Source organism: Mus musculus, chromosome 7 (genome assembly GCF_000001635.26).
Source record: "Mus musculus strain C57BL/6J chromosome 7, GRCm38.p6 C57BL/6J".
NCBI lineage: Eukaryota > Metazoa > Chordata > Mammalia > Rodentia > Muridae > Mus > Mus musculus.
The window spans coordinates 35350999-35377515 of NC_000073.6; the positions used below are offsets into that span (position 1 = coordinate 35350999).

The window sequence follows — 26517 nt, forward strand, 5'->3', positions numbered from 1 at the left end:
CTCCCTCCCTCTCTCTCTCTCTCACACACACACACACACACATGCACGCTCATATATGCAAGCATACAGAGAAGAAAATAATGCACTGTGTGAAAGAAGACAGACAGGAAGCCATTTATTGAATGTTCTATTTATATGAAGTATCAACAATCATCAAAATCTGTACAGGCCAAAAACAAAAAACAAAAAAACACAAAACAAAAAACAAACCAAAACCAAACCAAACGAAAAGCCCTAAAAACAACTAGCAGAACTCAGGGATAAGGAATGGGTGCTCGGTTTCTTTTTGAGATGCTAAAATGCTCTAAAACCTGACCTAGGTGATGATGGCCATGTATTGTGGTGAAGATGTTAAAGAACAATGACTTGAGTACTCTTCATTCATTCATTCATTCATTCATTCAGTTGGGGATTGAACCAGGGCCTTGAGCAAAGTAAACCCTGTGCTATTGACTGAGAGCCATCTCCAGGTCCTGGATGCTTTAAATGGGTGGGTGGGTGGGTGGCAATTTTGTTTGGTTTTGTGGACAGGTTTTTGCTTTGACACCCGGTTCTGGTCTGGAACTCCTGACTCTCCTGCCTCGGCTGTGCTGAAGTTACAGGTGTGTCCAGCCAGAACTGGTCAGATGGTTAAGGGCAAACTTCTAAAACAATTCCATTGTGAGCCGTTCCTTTCTGTGACTTGATGCTATCAGTTAGGGAAATATTTACACAAATGTCACTATGTACTATGGGACTGGATTTTGTTTTTGTTGTTGTGGTAAGAGCAACTAAAATCTCATTTCTCAGGAGTCTCAGATACAGTGTAATCTCTTCTATCTCTGCTATACTGTAGCATCCTTAGACTAATTGAAAAATTTTTTTTTTAGCCTTTTGAGACAGGGTCTCACTATGTAGTTGTGGCTGTCCTGGAACTCACTCTGTAGACCAGGCTGGTCTCAAACTCAGAGATCCACCTGCCTCTGCCTCCTGAGTGCTGGGATTAACTGTGTGCACCGCTGTGTCCAGTACATTCTTAGACTCTTAAGATACAGCCATCTCAAGTTACCTTGTTCAATATTTTCCACCTCTACCATTGCTTAACTCTTTTTTTTTTTTTTGTTTTTTTGTTTTTTTGAGACAAGGTTTCTCTGTATAGTCCTGGAACAACTCACTCTGTAGACCAGGCTGGCCTCGAACTCAGAAATCCACCTGCCTCTGCCTTCTAACTGCTGGGATTAAAGGCGTGTGTCACCACTGCCCAGCTGCTTAACTCTTTTATCTCTGTTTTTGTGGTTGTTTTCTAAGGGGAAATTTTCTTTATTTATTTTTATTATCTTTAAGTCTATGTATGGATGTGGAGGTATGTGCACATGAGTGCAGGTATCCAAAGAGGCCAGTAGAGGGGGTTGAATCCCCCTGGAGCAGGAGTTAAGAAGTGGTGGTGATCTGGGAGCTGGGAATTGAACTCGGGTCTCACATAACAGCAGTACATGTTCTTACCCACCATTTGTCAGCCCTTCGGGAAATTCTTGAGGGTACAATGAGAAAGTATAGCAAGTACAACAAACCATGAGTACCACAATGCTGGAGAGGGATGGGTCGTGGGCCTCAGGCTGCTTTTAGTGTGGCTGTGCGCAGGGCTAGCCCTGGCTAGTGTGTGGGAGCCCAGCTCTTCCAGTGTTACCGCCGTCTCCTGACAGATAACGTTGGTGCGCTGTGCTCAGACAGAGAATGCAGACAGTGCTGTCTCCCCTCCTGGACCCTGGAGAATCTGAGCTTGGGTACCTTTGTAACCAGCACTCAGTGGGCTGGTTTGAGCAGAGATGCTACATATACGTTGGTGCGTTTTTAATACCAGGAAAGAGGATTGTGAGTGTCACTGTCATGGTGGGAGAAAACAGACTGGGGCATAAGGCACCAGCTCATAGTGTCTGTTTCAGGGCTATGTTGTTATGATTTTATGTTTTGTTTTGTTTTAATTCATTTTCTTACTTTATTTTCTACATCATTTAAAATTATCTTTTTCGGGCTGGTGAGATGGCTCAGTGGGTAAGAGCACCCGACTGCTCTTCCGAAGGTCCAGAGTTCAAATCCCAGCAACCACATGGTGGCTCACAACCATCCGTAACAAGATCTGACTCCCTCTTCTGGTGTGTCTGAAGACAGCTACAGTGTACTTACATATAATAAATAAATAAATCTTTAAAAAAAATAAATAAAATTATCTTTTTCGAGAATACAATTGCCACATTGTTCCCTTCCCTCCCTTTCCTCCAAGCTCTCCTACAGGCCCCTTCCCAGTCTCCTTCAAATTCACGGCTGCTTTTCCACTAGTTGCTATTGCATGCACACGCACACGCGCACGCGCACACACACACACACACACACACACACACACACACACACACGTATTCTAAAATATAACCCGTTCAGTTCGTATACTGTTACTGGTATGTCTGTTTTCAGGGCTGAGTCTTTGCTACTCTAAACACCAATCAGTACACTCTGTGGGGGAGGAGCACCCCGCCCGCTGGGGCTGGGGCTCTCCTCAGTTGCCTGTAGTTCTTTGTGTAGGGTTGAAGCTTCATGTGTCTACTCCGCCATGTCCATTGGGGTCTTCCTTGATCAGCTTATGTCTGGGCAGTTTTGACGGTGAGGCTTTATGGGTTAGTTAAGTACTTTTTTCCCCCCACGGAATATCATTTCGGGTGTAACCGATCTCTGAACGGGTGTCTCTTCTTTTCCGCTCAGGGTTGTAATCCCCTTGCACAAACTGGCCGGAGCAAGCTGCAGAATCAAAGGGCTGCCTTGAACCAGCAGATCCTGAAGGCTGTGCGGATGCGGACAGGAGCCGAGAACCTTCTGAAGTGGGTACCTCTGTGTTTGCTGCCTCGGCCAGGAGCTCTGGCTCTCCTGAGAGACTGTCTGTCTGATGGACAGACAGAGCCCAGACCCTCAGCTGGGGTCTTGCTTTTCAGCTTTGAGATTTCTCTCTCTTCTGGGGTGTCTGGGCAGGTCCTTTTCTTGCCCAGAGCTTGGTCACGTTAATGACAAAGATGTTTTGTCCATCCTGTGTTTGTGGAGAATTGTGACAGACAGTGCAGTCACAGCTCTCTGTATGTGTGTTTATTTTAATTTAATGTGTATGAGTGTTTGCTGCATGTATGTGTGCACCATGTGGAACCTGGGGCCCATGGAGGCCAGAAGAGGGCATTGCAGACCCCCTGGAACTGGAATTGCAGATGGTTATGAGGCACCATGTGGGTGCTGGGAACGGAACTTAGGTCCTCTGCAAGAGTAGCCAGTGCTCTTGCTAAGCATCTGTCTCTCCAGCCCTCAGTTGTAGCCATGTTGTTTACAGGTCCAGTTACTGTCTTTGCATTTACTTCTGGGCATGACTCCTTTCTCCACTGCCCAGACTTGTGCCTGGTAGGGCCAGTGCTTGGTGAGTGGGTGTTGATAGATAAGAGAGGGGACAGCAGAAAAGAAAGAACGGGACACTCCTATTACTAGTATTGTCGTTCTTTCTAATGAGAGGAGTCATAAACAGGACACGGTGCCACATACCTGTGGTTTCAGCTACTTGAGGGGCTGAGGCAGGAGGATTGTTTGAACCCCAGGGTTTGAGACATCTGGGCAAAGTAGCAACCCCACCCCCACCCACCCCCCATCTAGGAAAGCGTGAGAGTTAATGAGAGAGGCAGGTGGGCATGTTGTGCCCAGTACTCAATGCTGTGCCGTGGAGATAAAATAGTTACTTCCCAAGTAGAACTCAGGAAAGCTGTACCTGCGTCTAGACAGCCGTAAATCCTCCCCACACCCTTACGTGCAGTGCGCCAGCTTGCAGAGGGTGCAGACTCTTCCCTCGGAGGACAGCCTTTGGCTATCAGCTCTCTCACCTTCCATCTTGGGGAGGCAGGGTCTCGTTTCTGGCGCTTGGAGCACGCGGCATCAGAATATCGAGGGTAAAACTGCCATCTCCCCTCTCCCACCCCCTTAAGAGGCCTACAGGATAGGTTCTTTGGTTTTGTGAGGCAGGATCTCATATAGCTCAGGCTGGCTTAAAACTTGCTGTGTAGTTGAGGATGACCTTAAACTCCAGATTCTCCTGCTTTTGCCTCTTCGTGCACGTATATATACACGTGAGCATGCGTGCATCTGCATGCAGAGTGTAACTTTGTGCAGTCAGTTCCCTCTTACCATGTAAAATCCTGGGGATCGAACTCGAGTTGTCAGGCGCGGCAGCAAGCACCTTCGTCTGCTGAGCCACCTGGCCAGCCTGCTTTAGAGTTGGTTTTTTGTTTGTTTGTTTTATTTTATTTTATTTTATTTTATTTTGTTTTAATAGCAGACACTAGAGCTGCTCTGCCTGCCTTGCTCTGTTAACAACACCAGCCGACAACAACCTCGACAACAACCTCTCTGCGGCCCAGGCCAGACTCAATCACACTTACTGTCAGGTTAGCAGTTGTTTAGCTGATAGGTGAGATAGGGTGGGACAGGGTTGTAAATGATTCTCCTGGAACTGATACACTTAAAGTGTCCCTTGTAGAGACTGTTAGAGGGAAACTGGAAGGTATTTATTAATCTGACTCAGTGCACCTACGTTTAGAGACTGTTGGTAGACTGTTGTTAGAGGAAACTCGGAGGTATTTATTAATCTGACTCACCTGACACCAAAGCTTCCTGAAATCAGGGAGGGCATCAGGCCAAGCCTCACTCTGGCCCCACAGTGTCCCTGGCTGCTGCTACTAGCAGCAGGTAATTACTGTCATACACTGGACATGGCTGTCCTGTCCTTAGATTGCCTGATGTCCTACTAAGATTCTATGATGAGGATAGAACAATTATATTATAGGCAAGAGGGCATTTGGGAAAACATCCCCAAGAATGCAGACTTGGAAATGAGGGTCCCCACCATTAACTGCAGGGCCACCATGACTGGGCAGTAGCTGTGAGTGCCACAGTTTCAGGTCCCTTGAAGGTCCTCTCCTTCCCTGTTCCACCTCGGCCAAGAGTCAGTGAGCTTCCTAGAGCTTGCTGGGAGCTGGCTGGTGCTTTGAAGTGCTTCAGGCTGGCTGCTGGCTGCAATCTGCCCTCCAGGCTCCTTTCCCTCCCTTGAGAACAACAGAGGCAGAAACCAGATGGTATTTCTGAGGCAGAGAGATTGAAGCGAGTTACCAGGTTGTTCAATTTTAACTAACTAGTTCTTTAGTCAAAGAACAGGCTGTTTAACTATTCTGGTTAAAGCTTCAGATTGCCTTCTTACACTGCTCCTTAGACTAGATCGGGAAAGCCTCTCTCTGAGGCTTGCAAGTGTCTGTATACCTGCTGGTGAGTGAGTTCGTCAGGGCCAGGCTCCGTGCAGGGAGCTGTGAGGAATGGTGGGGATGGAGGAGTGTGCAGTGTAAGGCCCAGGCTGACCTGCAGCATATAGCCCAGGCTGGCCTTAAACTGGGGAGATCTTCCTGTCTTAGCCTTCTTAGTGCTGTTCTTTTTTTTTTTTTTTTTTTTTTTTTTTTCTCGAGACAGGGTTTCTCTGTGTAGCCCTGGCTGTCCTGGAACTCACTCTGTAGACCAGGCTGGCCCTGAACTCAGAAATCCGCCTGCCTCTGCCTCCCAAGTGCTGGGATTAAAGGCGTGCATCAAGACGCCCGGCCTTAGTGTTGCTCTTACAGACATGCATCACAACACGCACAGGCATTCTCTTTCCCTCCCTTCCCCTCCCTTTCCTCCCTTCATACCTTCCCCCTCTCTTCTCTTCTCTTCTCTTCTCTTCTCTTCTCTTCTCTTCTCTTCTCTTCTCTTCTCTTCTCTTCTCTTCTCTCTTTCTTCCTTTCAGCAGCCAGGCATCTCTATCGTCTGCCCCAGGGACCCAGCAACAACAGGATAGTTATTACCAGCTGCCAAGATGCCCACATATCCCCAGGAGCCACATATCCTCCCCATGCACAGGCACTACACCCCGTTCTAAAAGGCCAAGCTCTCCTTTCTTGTTCTCCTTTTCCCTCCACCCCCCGCCCAGAGGCAGCCTCTATAAACCCCTCCCCAGTAAACAGCCCCCATGAGATCTGTCACATGGTGAGACTTCATTGCCATCCATCACTTAGATCATCTTTTTCTCTCTCTCTCTCTCTCTCTCTCTCTCTCTCTCTCTCTCTCTCTCTTTCCCTCTTCCTTTCTTTCAAGACAGGGTCTCACTATGTAGCCTTGGCTGGCCCAGAAATCACTCTGTAGCCCAGCCTTGAAGTAGTGAGGATCCTCCTGCCTCTGCCTCCCCAGCGCTGGGATTGCAAATGTTGCTACCACACCCAGGTCTCACGTATGGGCAAGCACTCTGCCAACTGAGACACATTCCCTGTGTTTTGTTTTTGTTTTGTCTCGTGTTGTTGAGAAAGGAGTCTCACTTTGTGTCCCCGGCTGACCTGGGACTCAAGCTTCTCCTGTGTCCACCTCTCCAGATTCCAGATTTTAGGCCTGTGCCACCATGCTGAAGTTTTAAAAAAATCTTAGAATGGCTGAACTTTTAAAATTAGGCTACCAGTTTAGGGTTGAAAGAGCCATACACTGACAGGCAAGTGCAGGAGTGGCTCTGTGATGGCCAGGCTGAGTCTCAGGCCGGGGTGGCCTTGGCTGTGTGAGGTTAGTGATTGTGCTCACATGGCCAGTAACCAGCGGCTCGAGCGTGGCTGTGCAGTGGGATGCCTGAGTCCCCTTTGGCCTTCAGACTGATGCCTGATCTGCTGTCTGCCTTCATTGAACACCGGGGACAGATCTGATGCCTTAGTCACAATCTGTACAGGGCACAGGTGGCCATCCCCCCAACCCCGCCCTTTCCCACTTGAATCCCTGGCAGAGTGGGCTGCGGGAATATTTCTGGCAGAGCAAACTGGCCGAGTAAAGACAGCCTGCCAGAGGCTGTTAGAATGTCCCACACGGTCTCTATAGCACGGGGGAGACCCGGAGTCAGCGTGGAACCTGCTCTCACACGGACAGTTTTACTAAAAGGTTTGGAAGACAGTGAAATTATTCTAAACTAAAAATGAAGAACTGATGTGGCTCAGTCACAGAGGCCTTGTGTTCCATCCCTGCACCACGCAAAAACAAACAGGGACACGTGGATCAGAATGTGAAATTACCGTTTGTTTTTACAGTGGACTTTTCATGACAGATATGGGGGCGGGGGGGGGGTAGGGGGAGACTTCAAAGAGACTGGATTTAATAGGTAGTGGTGGTGAATGTCCTTAATCCCAGCACTTGGGAGGCAGAGCCAAGAGGATTGAGACCAGCCTGGTCTACAGAGAGCGAGTTGCAGGATAACCAGGGGTATACAGAGAAACCCTGTCTTGACGTTGGTCCTGGGTCAGCTGGATCTAAGGAAAGGAAGAATTACCCTGTGTCCTGTGCATGTGCCCCAAGGCACCTGGGCTGTATGGAGGGTGACTGTCCGGACAGGGGCGGGGACAAGAAAACACCTTTCAAAGGCATACACCTAATGACCTTCCTTCTCTAACCAGGCTCCACCTCCTAATGTTCCCACCAATGCCCCATAATGTCTTTCCATTAAGAATCCATTGGTGGGTTAATGTTGATGAAGTCAGAGACCCCCATGATCCGGCTACTTCTTCCAATCCCCATTTCTGAGCACTGCTGGGAGACCTTCAACACACCAACTCTTAGGGAGTGATTCCTCTCCAAACCAAAGTGGTCCTTTTGAACTTGGGGTAGACGAGCCATTGTGAGATGGGATCTTGGCTGCGCAGACAAGGCAAGTGTAAGGCTGGGCTGTTGATATGTGAGACCCTGTTGCAAAGAAAAGAGAAAAAGATCCCAGAAGCTCCAAGATGCCAGGAAACATGTACTGCGTGTCCAGTGGTTGTAGGAAGTACTTAGCTTGGCCTGCCTGTCCCTGTTTATGCTTGTGACTTGACTCATCCAAGAGTGTAAAGGTGGGAATCTTCCCATTCTTACAATATTCTTACAGATGCGCATGCTCTTTGTGAAAACCTCACCGCGCATGCTCTTTGTGAGAACCTGAGGGCACTGATTCCTATCCTCAAGACACGGGTCATGGAGAGTCGTGGTGGTGGTGTACCTTTTCTGGGCAGGAAAGGGCCCAGACACTCTTTGCCTGGTGCTTCTCAGACATGGTTCAGTTGCCAGGCCACAGCAGCCTCAGAGACGCACACTGGATCACTACCGTAGAAAGGACACATGCCTCTAAGAAGGGACATAGAAGCCATTTGTTTTCATTCAGAGAAGCAGTCTGGGTACAGAGCAATGGAACCGACAAGTCTAAGCCTCCAGCCTGGCCCAGAGACAGCTGGGAACACTCACCATCTTGCCTAGGCACACCATAGTTGAGAAAGCTGCTTCTACCAATGAGTCAATGAAAAACATCTCACTTGTTCAAGGAACAACTCAAACCTTGGGATTGATTTCTGAGTCATCTTTGTGCCCAAAAGTCAAAGAGTCCTGGAAACACCTCCCCACCCCCCACCCCACCCCCACCTCTTGGTTGCCAGCATCTAATGGAAATCTGATTGCTTCTGTGTGGTTACTAAATGCTTATTCCCCACCTCAGCCCAGATGTCTTAGCAGTTTTATCAAAATCAATTGACCATGAATGTACAGGTTCATCTCTGCATTGTCTGTTCTCTTCTGGCCTCTGGCTTCGGGCTAATCAGTTCCACGGTGTGCCAGCTGTTCTAGCTTTATAGTGACGTGGGTTTTGTTGTTGTTGTTGTTGTTGTTTTGTTTTGTTTTTTGTTTGTTTGTTTGTTTTGTATTTCCTGAGACAGGGTTTCTCTGTGTAGCCCTGGTGATTCCAGAACTACAGACCAGGCTGGCCTCAAACTCAGACCCACCTGCTTCTTCTTCCTGAGTGCTGGGATCAAAGGTGTGAGCCACCTTTGATCCTAACTGTAGTGGTGTTTCTAGTCAGATAGTGCATGTCCTCCTACTTTGTTTTTCTTTCCCAAAATCATATTGGCTCTTCTTGGTTCTCTGCAGCTCTATATACATTTTAGGATCTCTTTCTCTCTCTCCCCCTCCCTTCCTCTCCCCCTTTCTTTCTCCCTCCTCCTCCAGTCCCTCCTTACCTCCTGTTCTCTCCTTCTGTGCTAGGGATCTGTGCCTTACTCTCCCCCCTGGGGTTATTAATTAAGTTGGGCTTGGTGGCTCAGCCTGTCATCTCAGCACTTGGGATACTGAGGAAGGAAGGAAAGGAGGGAGGGAGGGAGGGAGGGAAAGCAGTAGTAAAAGTTTGGGTTGGGAGTTATACCTCAGAGATATAGAATTTTCCCAGTATGTATAAAACCCTGGGTCCATCCCTAACACTGCAAAAAGGAAGATAAATAAATAAATAAATAAAACCTTAAGAGTGGCCTTGTTGGATTTGTTCAGAAGAGGGAAGCAATGGGTCTTTCCCCAGTAAATATTATGTTGGCTGTCAGCATTTATAGATTGATGCTCTTTGAGACAGATAGCTGTGAGCCACCTGACATGCGTGCTGGGAACCTAACCTGGGGCCTCTGCAAGAGCAGTGCATGCTCTTAACCACTGTATGTGATCTTATTCGTGGTCTAAGTTTCGTCTTGATTTGGATTTTGGAGAGACAGCCGTACGTTGTAGCCCAGGCTGGCCTGAAACTCTTCTGTCTCTGCCTTCCAAGTGTTTGTGACCTGTTTAGTGGGTGATGGAGAGTAGGTATTTTTTGGTTTGGGTTTGGGTCTTCTCAAGACTTAATTCCTCTAAGGATTCATGCCCAGCAGCTTACCAGTGTTACCAGCCACATCTTAGGTCCATTTGCTGCCTGGTGTAGTCAGGATGGCGTTGGTACCCAGGGTCTCTGAGATTCTGAGATAGCTAGTCATCTCCCGAGATCCCTTATAAGGATTGATCAGCAAGGACACTGGCTGAAATTCATTCATTCATTCTCTCTCCCTCTCTCTCTTCTCCTCCTCTTCCCTCTCCCCCAACTCCCCCCCCTCCCCCCAGGGTCGCCACAAACCAGAAGGTGCGGGAACAGGTTCGCCTGGAGCTGAGCTTTGTCAACTCAGACCTGCAGATGCTGAAGGAGGAGCTGGAGGGGCTCAACATCTCCGTGGGAGTGTACCAGGGCACCGAGTGAGTAAGCGATGCCTTCTAGATGCTCTCTGAGCATGAGTGGGTCTGCAGCTAGGATGCCACACTGAACTGGGCCGAAGCGGGGAACCTGTGAGGTTCATAGAGAAAGAACTGGAGTGTGAATTAAATGCCAAAAAAGTATAAACTGATTTCATGTACGTATTGTACCATGAAAAGTTAGGGAACCCATCTGAATTCCCATCGAAGATGGTGCAATGGGGGAATTCTTCAGAAATGGACCCTGCTAAATATTTGAGAAATGAATGCTGAAATTCAAAACCATTCCTTTGGGAGTATTTGAGGTGAGGCACTCAGGAAAACCCAGAGATTCCTCTGTTCACTGTATGTGAACCATTGCAGGGCAGGGCTAGTGGAGAAATACCCAAGTTTAAGAAGAAATTACCGGGGCTGGTGAGATGGCTCAGTGGGTAAGAGCACCCAACTGCTCTTCCGAAGGTCTGGAGTTCAAATCCCAGCAACCACATGGTGGCTCACAACCATCCGTAACGAGATTTGGCACCCTCTTCTGGAGTGTCTGAAGACAGCTACAGTGTACTTACATATAATAAATAAATAAATAAATCTTTAAGAAGAAATTACCAACAGGGTCTGATAGCTTGGGGGCAAAGATCTCAGCCATTCAGCAAAGCTGAGTCAGGGAGATCACGAGTTTGAGGCCATTCTGGGGTACATAACAAGATACTGTGTCAAAGTAAAATTAAAATGGGCAGGTGGTGTAGCCCAGTGGTAGAGCCCCTGCCAGGAATCCCCTAGTGAGAGGCTGGGGGCGGGGCTCAGTGGTAGACCCCTGCTTATTAGGAGGGGTCCTGAGTGGCAGAGTATTTGCCTAGTTTGCACAAGGCCCATTCCTGAGTGTCAAAACAAAACAAAACCTAAGGAAGAGAAAACACGTCAAGGGAGCAGTTTCCATGCTTTCTGCGTGGGGAAGCTGTGCGGTCTCAAGAAGCAAGTGAGCCTGAGCGGAAACAAGAAATAGTTTCCTCGAATTTTGAGTCACCTCGGAATGTGCATTTCCTAATACTTATCCTCTGTATGTCACCTGGGACCTTTCTCAAAGGTGAACGCAAACATGCATGCCTGGAACCCTGCTAGATCTTCAGCCAGTGGCATCTGTGCTCGTCTGGCTTACCCATGGGCTCCCGATACAGTTTCAAAACTCCAGTGAAAACCAACAAAACCTAATGATCGCACCCCCACCTCCTCCACAGAGTTCCCTCGGCCTGGGCTCTGCTGTTAGATTCCAGTCTATAAGGGCTAAGAGGCTCAAGCATTCCAGGCATGATAGTATGCACAGGCAGTATGCAGTGTCTGGTCTCCTGTTAGCTGTGTTGAAGAGGTGGGGGTGGGGTGGGGGTTGTTCTTCCTACAAAGTAGGGGCTTTTGGCCACTCCTCACGGTAGCTTCTGTTAGTTTCCTGTGTCACTGGGAAAAGTAGAGAGGCACAAGGATTCCCAGTGACGCCTTGTATTATTTTTCAAATGAACTGTCTCTTTCTTAGTACCTTAGATCTGAGCACTTCTGTGAGGTGCACAGAGATGTCATCTCAGTATGCAAATGAGAAACTCAGAGAGGCTGGTGTGTGGGGTGTGTGTGTGGCAGGGGCTGCCAGAAGGCATGTTAGTGCCACCCTGGGGTAGGAGGTACCCTGGTGTCTTGAGTCTTCAGCATATCTATGGTTCCTCTTCTCACTGGGCCAATCACTGGGCATAGGAGGATTCTGGGACCCGGAAGAATAAGACCGAGACTTACCAGCTTCCCCCTGGGTCCAGTCTTCCGGGCAGGCTTTGGGGAGGCCACATACCTGGGTTGGGTCTCACCTGCCTTTAGCACCGGTGTGCCACAGAGGTAGTTTCAGCTTTCAGCCATGGTCCACTCAACCCTGCCCAGCATTCCTGGCCTTCTCTCTGGGGCTGGGCTCAGCAGCCCATGGAGGTCTCTTGTTACAGGTCAAAGAGCTAAATCCCTATTTGCAAAACCCAGCACTTCCTTCTGGCCCTACCCTTAGGAATGTAGGTCCAGGGAGCATTCACAGGTCAACCTGTGGGGTGACTCAGTGGCCTCTGGGGGTTTGTGCAATAAGATACATGGCATGATGTGCCCCTGAAAGAAGAACGCCTTGAGAGCCCCGGGTCCTATCATGGGAGGTGTTGGGGGTGGGGAAGGGTGCTGTGGTGAGGAGTGGACAGTGCTGTGGTTGTAGTCTAGAGGGAGGCCCAGTGCAGCAAAGATGCACGCACCCACGTAGAGAGCAGCAGACATGGGCCTTGTGCACACGGGCAGCCCCTAGTAGTAATCCATAGAGGGCAGCTGAGAACTGAATTAGACCAACACAGTAAGGCTCCCTTAAGTTAGGATGCTGGGAGCCATATTCAAAGAGAAGGAAGGGGTGCTGGGTAGACCTAGAGGATGGGAGTTGGTCTGTCAGAGCCCTGGCCAAAGGGGCAGTTTCAGGGCGGGCTGTTCATGAACCCTGTGTGTTCTTGATAGGGAAGCGTTCACCATTCCTCTGATTCCTCTCGGCCTGAAGGAGACCAAAGAAGTTGACTTTTCCATCGTCTTCAAGGTAAATCTCAGACAGTGGGCACTGGGCCAGAGATGGGAATGCAATGACATATGCTTTGCAGTGGCTTTAGGCGCCACGACTCAAATGTCAACTGACGTCTGCAAGGTGACCCTGGGACCTCACTTGGCCACTTACAAGGAGATTTTTGTGTATTCGCTCCTCTGAAACTCTTCCTGTGTCTCTGATGGCTTCTGACACCCTTTCATTGTGCCGGGGATGGAACCGGGATCTTGGGTGTGCGGGGCAAGTGCTCTACAGTGACCTATGTTCTTGTCTGTCTTTGGTGACTTTGTAACTCCTTTTGTGTGCCTGACAGAGGCAGATTATATTCTATGTTGGTGTCTTTATTAAAAAAATTTTTAATTTACATTTATTTATGTGTGGGTATGTGGATGTGTATGTACGTCTCTCTGTCTCTCTGTCTCTGTCTCTCTCTCCGTGTGTGTGTGTGTGTGTGTGTGTGTGTGTGTGTGTGTGTGTACTTGCAGACAGGTGGACATGGACACCTGTGTGGTTGTGTGGAGGTCAGAGAAGAGCTTGCAGTTGGGTCTCTCCTTCCTTGCATCACTTGGGTCTCAGGAATAGAACTCCAGTCATCAGGCTTGGCAGCAAGTGCCTTTACTCTCCATACTACCTTGCTATTCTTTTTCTTTGAGCCAGTCTCACTATGTGGCCCAAGCTGGAACTATCATATGCCACCGCTGGAGGCTAGGGGAGATAGAATCCGCTGGAGCTGAGTGCCAGGCAGCTGTAGGCTGGCCGCTGTGCATGCTAATCTACCCAGATCTTCTGCAAGAGCAGTAAATGGTTTGAACCTTGGGTTGTCACTAGCTGCTCAAAATGTATCTTTTAGGGAAAAGTTGGTTAATACTTTAAAAAGTTATGTCTTTGACCGCTGTTCTTGATCAGAGACTGCCATCTCTTGATTTAAATAAGCCTTTACCAGGAACATTTAAATCATTTATTGATTATTATTAGTGTTGTTGTTGTTATATGTATGATGTTGCCTGCATGTGTGTGTCTGTGCACCATGGGCATGCAGTACCAGTAGAGGCCAGGAAAGGGTGGCAAATCCCCGGGAATTGGAGTTAAAGATGGTTGTGAGCCATTGCCATACAGGTTCAGGAAAATGAGCCCAGGTCCTCTGCAAGAGCAGCTCTTAGCCACGGAGTCATGTCTCTAGCCCCTCTAGGGTTTTGTTATGTCTCCTTCAGCTCAACTTCCAAACACACAGCAAGACCGGGTTTCTCTTGGAACAACTCACTCTGTAGACCAGGGTAGCCTCAAACTCAAAGATACACCTGGCTTTGCCTCCCAAGTGCTGGGACTAAAGGCATGTGTCACCACACCCAGACCCCAGTTTTTTATTTTCTTCCTTCCTTCCTTTCTCTTCTCTTCTTTCTCTCTTTCTCTCTTCTTCTTCTTCTTCTTTTTGTTTGTTTCGAGACAAGGTTTCTCTGTATAGCCCTGGCTGTCCTGGAACTCACTCTGTAGACCAGGCTGGCCTCGAACTCAGAAATCCGCCTGCCTCTGCCTCCGAAGTGCTGGGGCTAAAGGCGTGCACCCCTACTCCCAGCTTCTTCTTTTTTAAACTTCTGCTCTACTCTGTTCCAATCCAGGCCACACCTCTGTGGGAGGGGTGTACTCCACTGGGAGAAGGGCAGAGAGTAGCAGGTGTTGCTTAGCTCCAGAGTTACAAGAATGCAGGCATTTTTAAAGGAGACTTGTGTCATAGAAACCTGGGGATTTTATGGCATCGGTAGAGATCCAAATAGATCACATGCCAAATTCCACATTAAAGGGAGTAAAAAAAAACAAAAACAAAAACCAAATCCCATGTTGTGGACATGGCCAACCACTGCTCAGCCGGAGGTTTCCAACCATCTCATTTTAGCCCAAAAGGGAGCCTGCAGATGTCAGTCATGCAAAAAGGAACCCAGTGAGCAGACTTTTAATTTTCTCCATTCCACCACATTTATGCTCGAGAGAAATGCAGCCGCTGGAGGAGGAGTGGCCGAGTGAACTTGATCTGGGCAGTTCCATTTCAGACCTGACCTGTGTTTCCTTGGAATGTTAGGTCAGGCAAGCTTCATGGTGTGATTTGCTCTATTTAAAGACTGACACTTTAAAGTAGCCGTATTCCTTAGCACACACCACTAGGCCTGGAGAGTGTCCCTCAGGGAATAGCGCTGGCCTGTGTAAAACCGTGGACACCATTCCCCGAGTCCAGCGTTAGGAGATCAACTGGGGGGTGGTAGTGGGGGGGGTGCCATTAAAGTAAATTCCTTTTCTGGACAGTTCAGGGCTTTTTTTGATTTGATTTGGTTTTTTAATGTAGGGCCATATGTGTCTAATGTGTGCCTTGAACTCCTGGTTCTTTTGCCTCTACTTCTCAAGTGTGCCCCCACATCTAACTTTCTTAAATTCATGTTTTAGCAGTACTAGAGATTGGACCCAAGGCTTCACAGTGGCAAGGCAAGTGCAGGGGACTACATTTCTGTAGCTAGTTTTGCTTTTATTTTCTTTTGAGATAGGATCTATGTAGCTGCTCCACCTTCCTGCCTCAGCCTCTGAACTAGAATTATAGGTGTGTGCTACAACACCCATCTGCTCAGATTACAGATGCATGCTACAACACACCTGGCTGCTAGGATTGCAGGTGCATGCCACCACACACCTGGCTGCTAAGATTACAGGTGCACGCTACCATACACCTGGCTGCTAGGACTGCAGGTGCATGCTGCCACACCTGGGTTGCCCCAAATATTTGCTTTAGTGTTTTGTCAAGATCCCCTCAAAATGTTGATTTTTACTTTTTCATTTGTGACTTTTAGTTTAAGTTTTATTTTATGTGTTTGTATGTATATGTGTTTTTTGCAGGTTAGGCTACTTTAATAATTTCTTACTAATTCAGTTATTTTCCAGTTGGTTCTTGGGTTTTATAAATAGCTTTTTTTTTTTCAAAAAGAATTTTGTACCTTCCTTTAAATATTTATTATCATTTTCCTAAATTTCTTGGCTACAGACTGTTGAGGCAATGGTGAGGAGCAGCCTCAGTGGCGGATGCCTTTACTTTGCCTCTTAGAGTACCGGGCCAGTGAATCCTGTTATCTGGTTAACCCTGCCTCTTCACCAGGCATCGGACGCCCAGGCAACCATCATAGCCCCATCATTTACATGGGGGCTTGGGATGCTGTCTTAGGGTTTTATTGCTGTGAACAGATACCATGACCAAGGCAACTCTTACAAGGACAACATTTAATTGGGGCTGGCTTCCAGGGTCAGAGGTTCAGTCCATTATCGTCAAGGCAGGAGCATAGCAGTGTCCAGGCAGGCATGGTGGAGGCAGAGCTGAGAATTCTACACCTTCATCTGAAAGCTGCTAACAGAAAACTGGCTTCCAGGCCGCTAGAATGAGGGTCTTAAAGCCCAGTGACACACCTACTCCATCAAGGCCACACCTACTCCAACAGGACAAAGTCTTCTAATAGTGCCACTCCCTAAGCTGAGCTTGTACAGACCATCCAGATGCTAAGTGAAATCTTCACAGTGGGATACATTTCATCAGCTCTCAAGTATTGAATTCTCAAGGTCAGAAATAGCTGGTGTGGCCAGGCGTGATGGTGCACACCTTTAATCCCAGCACTTGGGAGGCAGAGGCAGGAGGATTTCTGAGTTCGAGGCCAGCCTGCTCTACAGAGTGAGTTCCAGGACAGCCAGGGCTACACAGAGAAACCCTGTCTTGAAAAAACAAAAAACAAAAAAAACAAAACTAAACTAAAAACAAAACAAAACAAAAAAAGAAATAGCTGGTGTGGTGATGTGTCCCAGCACTCTGGGGGCTGAAGCAGGAGGATCATGGGTTCCAGGTTAACTTGGGCTACCTTGTGAGATTTGGTTCAAAATTAAGAAGCCAGGAAAACATTTAGAATTCTGTCACAATCCTGTTTTATTTTTATGAGCGGAACATAAAGTTTCTCTTAATTTTCTTTTATTATTTTAAGTGTAATCTCTCTGTCTCTCAGCTGAGCTTCAGGCTAACTTTGAGCTCACTGTGCAGTTAATGACCTTAACTTCTGAAGCACTGTTGTTTGCTCCCAGGAGGTGTTACAGGCCAATAAGATGGCTCGGTAGCTAAGATGGCTAGTAATCCTTTTGCAGAAGCCTCGCTTTGGTTCCCAGCACCCACACTGAGCAGTTGACAGCAGCCTGTAACTCCAGCTCCTGGGAACCCAACACCACTAGCCTCTGAGGTTACCTGCAGCCATAGGGAGTCTACCCACACAATACACACCTGCATTTTATTATTTTAAAAAGTGAATTTTAAAAAAACCTGGGGGATGGGCATGGTGTCACGGGCCTTTCATCCCAGCACTCAGGAGGCAGAGGCATTTGGATCTCTGTGAGTTCAAGGCCAACCTGGTCTACAGAGTGAGTTCTAGGACAGCCAGAGCTACATAGAAGTACCTGTTTTAGTAAACAAACAAGAAACGTGGAAATTAAGTAGAAGTCTTAGCTTGCACTGGTGAGGAACAGTGCAGGTTATTTGTTGAATACTCGAATAATTCTTTGCGTTGGAGGATTATAGACCCATTAGAAGTCTTGCACTAGATGTTTAATGACCCATGAAAAATGGCTGCTGTATTGCCAAGTTGTAGAGATGAGCACACCTAAGTTATTCAGTCCCCATTTGTGTAGAGCAAGTATAGGCAGACACAAAGGTGTGCGTGTCTGTGCCTGATACACACAGAAGACAGAGAGTTTTCAAGAACCATGTGTATATAAGACAGGCTCAGTGTGTGTATGTCTGTAGTCTCAGCATTCAGGAGGCAGAGGCAGGAGGATCCTGAACTGGAGGCCAGCCTAGGCTACATAGCAAGACTGGATCAAACACACACACACACACACACACACACACACACTAAATAAATAAATAATAAGCAAGTAATATAAATAGGTAGGTAGATAAATAGATAAAATACCTCACAAAGATTTGGGAAACCATGATCCTTGATCTGTCATGTTAATTTCCATGTAGCACTTTTGGAAAATTACCTAGGAACACCTACCCTGTATGTGACTCCCTTAGTCCTCTCACCCCCTCCCCGGAATACCTAACATCTTCAAATTCAGGTTGAGTCTCTCCATATCTAAAAACCCAAAATACTGCAAATTTCATATTTTGAACAGTTACAGATACAGCAAGTAGAAAATTCCACATCACAAATGCCCTGTACTAAATTTCTTAAAAAGTATTGTATAAGATAGATCACCCTCAGGCTACATGTATATGTTTATAAAAGAGGATCAGGAGCTGGAGGGATGTCTCCGGGGTGTGAGCACTGGCTGCTCTTGCAGAGAACCCCCGTCCAGTTCCCAGCACTCAACTGGTGGCTAGGAGCTATTTGTGATTCCAGGTGATAAAGCACCCTCTACTGGCCTCCTTGTGCTCTAGCATGTGTGTATATAGACTTATAGACAAATTCTTATATATTCATCAAATAAAAATCCATAAATAAACTTCAAGTCTAGATTCGGGTCCCAAATATAGTATGTGTATACAACTAGTCTGAGATCTGGAAAAGTCTGAAGTCGGAGGTATTAACCATCTGGAGCATTTTGGATAAGGGATATTCATCCAACTTATTATGCCGTACTGTTAAGCCTGTTGTGGTTGCTCATTTTCTCTGTCAGTATGGGCCCAGTGTAGGGGAAGGATCTTCAAACAGCACCTGTCAGATAGCAAGTACGAATCAGTGTTTGTTGAATGACCGCATGAACTCAGAGCAGTTGTCAAACAGTAGGTTGTTGTGCACTCAGCTAAAGGGTTGCACAGGGATGTCTCATATGTCCAACCACCAGAGCTGTTCTCACAAAGTCCTCCACTCCAGATATCCCTAGGCCTTAGACATCTCCTTGGCTCAGAAGGCCATGTGTCCAGGTACTGAAGCAGCATGAAGGTGGAGGGTCTGATTCCTTGCTGGTCTGTCAGAAGTAGTTAACATACCGTCACTTAACTATTACATAGCTTCCCCCTTTTTTCCTTTGTGTTAAAAAATATAACGTTTTAAGCCGGGCGTGGTGGCGCACGCCTTTGATCCCAGCACTCAGGAGGCAGAGGCAGGCGGATTTCTGAGTTCGAAGCCAGCCTGGTCTACAGAGTGAGTTCCAGGACAGCCAGGGCTACACAGAGAAACCTTGTCTCAAAAATACCAAAAAAAAAAAAAAAGTTTTAAAAAAGAGGGACTTGTGAACTTGAGGACGCTAGTGGCCTCTGATCGTGTGGAGCTGGGCAAGAAGCTTTTGACCCACCTGACATGGGTTCCGAGACGTGAACTTGTGTCCCCTGCAAGAGCAGCACACATGCTTAACCACTGAACCATCTCTCTAGCCCGCTTTGTCTTGGTTTCTTTAAGGCAGACTCTTTTTTTTTTTTTTATTATTACGTATTTTCCTCAATTACATTTCCAATGCTATCCCAAAAGTCTCCCACACCCTCCCCCCCCCCACTCCCCTACTCACCCATTCCCATTTTTTGGCCCTGGCGTTCCCCTGTACTGGGGCATATAAAGTTTGCCTGTCCAATGGGCCTCTCTTTCCAGTGATGGCCGACTAGGCCATCTTTTGATACATATGCAGCTAGAGTCAAGAGCTCCGGGGTACTGCTTAGTTCATAATGTTGCACCTACAGGGTTGCAGATCTCTTTAGCTCCTTGGATACTTTCTCTAGCTCCTCCATTGGGGGCCCTGTGATCCATCCAATAGTTGACTGTGAAAGGCAGACTCTTATACCGTATGTAGCTCAGGTTATCCTTATACTCAGCATGTAGCTTGGGCTACCTCACTTTCACCAGTCCTCTTATCTCTGCTTCCCCAAGTGCTGAGGTTACAGGTGTGCACCACGCCCAGGCTAGATCTAGGGTAAGGTTTGACGGACTCTTGTGCTGGGACCTTCCCCTCCTCATCTTGTAGACCCAGCTATTGGCTGCCACCTTGGATTTTTTTTTTTCTTACAGGATTTTATTTTGGAACACTACAGTGAAGATAGCTATTTGTATGAGGATGACATTGCAGACCTTATGGACCTGCGACAGGTAAGGGCGGCATGTTGGGGAGCCAGCTCTGCTTGCTGAGGCTTCGGGACATCACATGACCGACACTAGTAGCCCTGGAGAATCCAGGATGCCGGGCAGGGAGAGGGGCTGTCAGGGTGACCCACTGTGTTTGCTATACCAGAAAACCATAGCAGAAGTGAGAGCTGCCCATGGAGCTGGGTTCCAGGATTCCTGACTTTGTCTCTTGCCCCTAAGCTGCCTCTGCTAGAGTTCATGATACCCACGGCAAAGCATCTATCTCTTCGAGTGTTCAGGGATGGGTCCTGGGGATGCTCGCCTGGCTCACGCCTCCTCGTTTTCCTTTCAGGCCTGTCGAACACCCAGCAGGGATGAGGCGGGGGTCGAACTGCTCATGTCGTACTTCATTCAGCTGGGCTTTGTGGAGAGCAGGTTCTTCCCACCCACGCGTCACATGGGGCTCCTGTTTACCTGGTAGGTGCTCTCTGGGGCCCCCCCTCTACTGTGCACACCCTCATTCTGACTGGCATTTGCCCAGTGGGTCCCAGGGGTGGGGATGGTCTATAAATTGGTGTTTGTGTAAAGACCTAGAGCCGGGAAGCCGAGACTGGCGGTAGTTTCTCAGAACAAATGAGCCATAGAAAAGAGGCCTTTTGTGTGTGTGCTCACTTGGTCGCTGGGGAGAAACCGGGGCTCTCGGGTGGAACGAAAGAGAAGCAAGACAATTTTTTCTTTTGAGAAGAATCTTTTCTTACAGGGGGCTTGGCTGTGGGTGTGAGCTTGAATTGACAAGGGCCACAGAAAGAAGTAGCATTTTTGTTTCCTTAAAACGGGATTTCACTATGTAGTCCCAAGATCAAACTGACCTCCGACTGGCTGTGATCCTCCTGTCTTTGCAACGCTAGTACTGTGATTATAGATATATACCACCAGAAAGAGATTTTAAAACTTGAAACGCAACATTTGGCTTCTTGAGACAAGTTCTTGCTAGGTGGCCCAGACTGTCAAACTCACAATCCTCCTGCCTCAGCCTTCAGAGAGTGCCAGGATGTTAGGCATGAGACACCAGGTCTGGCTTGTAGGGATTTTTTTTTTTTTCTTTTGAGATAGGGTCTTGCCGGGCAGTGGTGGCACATGCCTTTAATCCTAGCACTTGGGAGGCAGAGGCAGATGGATTTCTGAGTTCGAGGTCAGCCTGGTCTACAGAGTGAGTTCCAGGACAGCCAGGGCTATACAGAGAAACCCTGTCTCAAAAAAAAGGAAGAAAAGAGAGATAGGGTCTTTCTGTATGCCCCAGGCTGACTTTAAATTCATGGTCCTCCTGCCTCAGCCTCCTGAGTACTGGGATAAGAGGCATGAATTCTATATATTCAGACTTGTCAGTCTTGCTTGGAAACAAAAGCCCGATTCCTGTGAATCGTCTTCGAATTGCGTCTTTGAATTTCATGTAAGAAGTGAGTTTTTGTCTTTGCGTGCCCAGCAATGGCATTAAATAGCCAAGTCATCTGTTTGATCAGAATGTGTTTGCTTTACACACAGGTATGACTCCTTCACTGGGGTTCCGGTCAGCCAGCAGACTTTGCTGTTGGAGAAGGCCAGCGTTCTCTTCAACATTGGGGCGCTCTACACCCAGATCGGGACCCGCTGTAACCGGCAGACGCAGGCTGGCTTAGAGAGCGCTGTGGATGCCTTTCAAAGAGCTGCAGGTGCGTGTCCTCCAGGGCAGCCGCCTTACAGTCTTGAACCCACCCGGTGGTGTCAGTGGTGCTGGATCTGTCTCCAGCTTAAAAGAATCTTGCTTTGGTCTTCTGCAGACGCACCGAGTGCCAATGCCTTACCAGTCTCACAAGGGCTGGGGGCGTGGTTCAGTGGTAGAAGCCTTGACGAGCCAGCTTGAGGGGAGTCCTAGGGTCAATTTATTATCTCATAACCATAAAAGAGGAAGGAATAGCTGTGTAACTTCTTGGTCAGGAGATTTACTCAAAGGTTGGCATCATGTGATCTCAGCCCACCTAGGGCTCATGTACATAGTGAGGCTTGTAGTTAATGATTGATCTTTTCCAGGTGCGTGGTTCCATTGTGTGGCTGTGAATATTTCTCAATGATAGGAATACCGGATCTTGCCTTTACTAGTGGAGATAGGAAGCCTTTACAGTTGCGGTATCAGCTACTACAGGTTCCTAGGCACGGATGTATGAAGCGGTAAATCGTCTTGAAGCCTGTGCGAGGGCGGAGGATGTAGCTCAGGGGTCCGACACTCGCGTAGCATGCAAGAGGCTCTAGGTTTGACCCACAGCACTGCAGACAAATGACGGGACTCGGGAAAGGAGAAGGAAGGAAAGACAAAATAAAGAATTTCCGTCTCTGTCCCTGTATCTGTGAGACAGATTGGACACAGTCAAAGATTAACAAGGAACAATAAAAATAGAGCAGTGGTAGCAATTTCATGTGATAAATGTTATGAATTGCTTGTTTCTGGAATTTTCCAAGCAATGTTATCATCTTACAGTTGGCTGAAGGTAACTGAGCCGGAACAGAGCTGAACCTCAGATAAAGGGAATTACTGTTATTATCTGCACTTTTGTATTATGCTTAATCCGCCAAGTTTGCAAAGCCTGCCCTCACTGATCTCAGCGCTGTCAGGTGACACGGGCCAGGAGCCTGCTGGTTTGCACTGGTTTTGTCACTTTCAGAGATGGCTGAGCACTCCCAGTGGCGGCTCTCTTCTACAGTGCTGGGGGTGGAGCTTGTTTTGTAGGTTGGCCTGGAACTTGGGGTCCTCCTACCTCAGCCCGAGTGCTGGGGTGACAGATGTGGGCCGGGACAGTTAACCTGCTTTTCCTCATTTTAACTTCATCACCCTTACAAGCTCGTCCTGGTCTGAACCAGGATCAGCAGCAAAGGAGAAAACACGCTTAGCACCAGGCCCTAAGGGACTGGGCTCATTAGAGTTGGCGCGGACGGAGGCGCTCGCTCGAGGTCTGTGCTGCTCTCTTCCAGCAAGGCCTGTGTCTGTAGGAGGTGGAGCTTAAGAATGGAGGGTGCAGGCCACAGTGGGATCTGCAAGCAGGCTGATTTTAGCTTTTTTTTTTTTTTTTAAATCCTTTGAGACAGGTTGTTACAATGTTACAGTGTAGACCAAGCTGGCCTTTAACTCAAGCTGTTATAGCGAGGCTGGTTTTGAACTCAAGGTACTAATCATGCCTCCTGAGTGCCAGCTTAGCGTCCTTTTGCCCTCATTTCCTCTCCTGGCATACACCTGCCTGGAGAGAGATTGCTCTAAAACCCATGAAGTAGCGCGGCTGTGCCATCTTGACTTGTGGAGACACAGTCTTGTTACTCTCTTCCTCAGGCTGGCTTTGAACTCTCTCTTCCTCTCCGGCATGTTGGGATTGCAGGTTTGTTTAATCGTGCTGGTTTCTGAGGAATCTTAGGCAGTCGCGCTTCATGTCCTGCCTCCAAGGCTTCAGAAATACAAACAAAGAAACTTGGGAACAGGACAGCCTGAGGTGGAGGAAGGAAGAGGGGTGAACAGCTTAGAGTGGACACACATCCTTCTCTGGAGCTGCAAAACCCGAGGGGCCAGTTGGGTGAGATGCATGTGTCCAGTCCATGCCACCTCCAGGCTAACTGTCTGTCAGGGCTTGTCACAGCAGTCGCTGAGGGTGGCAGCATGGGCCCAGCACCCCTCGCTCACTCCACCTGCTTTCTGTTTTCTCCATCACATGCCCGGTCATGGGTGGAATTCCCCAGGTGGGATGGAAATAGGAGCGCCTGCAGGTTCCCTTGCTTCATGCATATGTAAATGCCTGCAAAGAGAACCTGATTGAAAAACAAAACTGTATTGAGGTATAGCTACCGTCAGATACAGTTTTAACTTTTTTTGGCTTTCCGAAACAGGGTTTCTCTGTATAGCCCTGGCTGTCCTGGAACTCACTCTGTAGACCAGGCTGGCCTCGAACTCAGAAATCCACCTGCCTCTGCCTCCCAAGTGCGCCAGAGAACATGCTCACCACTGCTCAGCTTAACTATTTCTTACTGTGGTAAATAGGTATGCGGTACAGTTATCCTGTTAATAGTGATAGTTACTAAGTGTGGGGCTCAGCAGCATGGAGCACTCTCCAGCGTGCTCCCATCATGCATGCCCCAGTGGGCATGCTTTTATCCATGTATCAAGGCAGGGTCATCTGGCCATCCCCCTGCTTCACCCTCCCAAGTGCTGGTGTTACAGCGGTGTGCTACCACACTGGGCGTCTCTGTGTCTATTAGGGTGTAATGTCCTTTTCCTTGTTCCTGTAGTTCCGAGTGACTTCTGTTCTTTGTGCCTCTGGGTTGGACTATTCTAGGAACCAAATGGAATCCGGTGCTACCTGTCAACCCGTGGCTGGTTTATTGTACCTGGCATAAAGTCTTCCTTCATGTTATCTACACATCAGAGTTACATGAGACAGGGTCTCACTATGAAGTCCAGGCAGGCCTGAAATTCACTCTATAGACCAGACTGCCTGGAATTCAGAGAGACCCCCTCCCTCTACCTCCCAAGTACTAGTATTAAAGGTTACCAGTATTAGTATTACCAGTACTAGTATTAAAGGTTACTAGTCTTAAAGGTTACCAGAGCCTCATTTTCCTTGTGGAACTGGGAATCAAACCTGGGACCTCTAAGCACCAAGTCTACCACTGTGCTGTACCTCCGGCCCCTCAGTCCTTTTAAGGCTGAAGAACATTCCGCTGTTCGTGTGTAGATACAGTGATCACCTATTAATCCACCAGTGGGCATTTGGAGCGGTTCTTGTGATTAGTGCTGCAGTGAGCCCAGTGTCCAGGGAGCACTCAGGCCTTTCATGCGATTACTGAGGTCTACACAAAGGAGCGGGATGGCCAGATAGCGTGGCAACTGGGGTTACAAAGAATCTTGCTGTCTCACCCAGAAGGCCTTTGACCTTTCCCTCCTCCTACTTCAGCTTCCCTCATGCTGGGATTAAAGGCACGTACCAGCACACCTGGCAAATACGGATTTTTCCAGATGACTTAGATTTAGGATTATAGGTATCTGATACACACACACACACACATGTATGTATATATATACACACATACATACATATATACACATATACATATATACACATGTACACATATACATATAATGTGTGTATGTATATAATATAAATATTATATATTACAAGTTGTATTTGCACATTAGATAGATAGATAGATAGATAGATAATAGAGTTTTCTGTGCATAGCCAGGGGCTCCTGTAAGCTAAGCACTCACTCATTTATGACAGACACCCCTGATCCCAGCTGTATCTTCTGTCTTTTCTCTCTACAGCAGGATGATAAAAAAATAAGTGTGATTTCCTACTAATGAGCAACCAATTCTGATCGTAGGGGTTTTAAACTACCTGAAAGAGACCTTCACTCACACTCCAAGTTACGACATGAGCCCTGCCATGCTCAGTGTGCTGGTCAAAATGATGCTCGCCCAAGCCCAAGAAAGTGTGTTTGAGAAAGTCTGCCTCCCGGGGATCCAGAACGAGTTCTTCGTGCTGGTAAAGGTGGCTCAGGAGGCTGCCAAGGTAAAGGCTTCTTTCTTTTTCTTTTTCTTTTTTTTTAAGATTTATTTATTTATTATATGTGAGTACACTGTAGCTGTCCTCAGATACTCCAGAAGTGGGCATCAGATTTCATTACGGATGGTTGTGAGCCACCATGTGGTTGCTGGGATTTGAACTCGGGACCTTCGGAAAAGCAGTCGGCGCTCTTAACCACTGAGCCATCTCGCCAGCCCAAGGTTTCTTTCTTAGTTCCTGCTGGTGCAGGTGCCTGGAGTGGTAGAGGTGGGGAAAGGAAGAGGTGGGGGGCGAGGATGGGGGGTGTCATAGCAGCAGCTCACCCCCAACCTAAGCAATGTGCTAGCGCCACTGAAGCGGCCGGCCTATGTTTATTTGGCAGGTTACTAGTGTTTCAGATACGGATCACAGAGTCCATCTGCGGCTTAGCCAAAAAAGCAGCCTAATGACAGTTGCTTGATCCTCTGTTAACTATGATGCTCACAGCGAGAGGACTTGCTTGGCTTTATGCCCACATTCTGGAACATTCTCCAGCAGGAGACTTGGCTTAGAAGAAAGGACTCTTTCTCTGTAGCCAGGCTTGGGAGGGCCCCTGTGCCAGGCCCTCCTTGCCCATCTCCCTTTTATTTCAGGTGGCAGAGGCCTACCGGCAGCTGCATGCGGCCATGAGCCAGGAACCAGTGAAAGAGAACATCCCGTATTCGTGGGCCAGTGTGGCCTATGTGAAGGCCTACCACTATGGGGCCCTGGCTCACTACTTTGCGGCCACCCTCCTCATCGACCACCAGCGTAAGGCTCCGTCTCAGGACTGTGGGGAACTTACTACCTTTGTGGGATGCTGAGCTGATAGGGAACTGCCTTCCTGCCTTGGGCGTGTGCGTACCACAAAAGCACAAGGTGGAAAGGACACAGTGACCCAAGTGGCTGTCACAGAGGCCTGTGGAATTCAAGGCTGACTCTTAAGGCAAATAACAGACCAAGAGAGAGACTGAGCTTTTAAGACCACATCTGGTTACATACCTTCTAATCCTTTCCAAATCGTTCATCAACTGGGGACTAACCATGCAAATATATGAGCCTGTGGAGGCCATTTTCATTCAAAGCATCTCGTACAGCTATGTGAGTCTGTACGTGGGTTCATGCATAGGTGTGCAGTGCCCACAGAAGGGGTGGC

General features: G+C 47.9%; 1 protein-coding gene and 1 long non-coding RNA gene across 5 annotated transcripts in view; one reads left to right on the plus strand and one right to left on the minus strand.

The window, feature by feature from the left end:
* The window catches only part of Rhpn2 (rhophilin, Rho GTPase binding protein 2), a 58108-nt gene that overhangs the window by 16819 nt on the left and 14772 nt on the right, over positions 1-26517 (plus strand). For both annotated transcript variants that reach the window (XR_391076.1, NM_027897.4), the window contains exons 2-9: positions 2734-2849; positions 9982-10110; positions 12619-12694; positions 19711-19788; positions 20117-20241; positions 21307-21473; positions 25162-25349; positions 25976-26132. Coding sequence is in view for 1 of the 2 variants with exons in the window: in NM_027897.4 (NP_082173.3) it covers positions 2734-2849; positions 9982-10110; positions 12619-12694; positions 19711-19788; positions 20117-20241; positions 21307-21473; positions 25162-25349; positions 25976-26132 (1036 nt within the window). In the remaining variant the exon portion in view is untranslated. The remainder of the gene's footprint in view (positions 1-2733; positions 2850-9981; positions 10111-12618; positions 12695-19710; positions 19789-20116; positions 20242-21306; positions 21474-25161; positions 25350-25975; positions 26133-26517) is intronic.
* Gm51476 lies at positions 6207-12129 on the minus strand. 3 transcript variants are annotated; one of them, XR_003946747.1, is made up of 4 exons: positions 11881-12129; positions 9761-10198; positions 8078-8202; positions 6207-7785 (listed from the first exon to the last, which is right to left on the minus strand). It is a non-coding gene; the product is annotated as a predicted gene, 51476 (long non-coding RNA). The 3 variants fall into 3 exon arrangements; XR_003946746.1 differs by having other exon boundaries at positions 6207-8202; positions 11949-12129; XR_003946745.1 differs by having other exon boundaries at positions 6207-8202.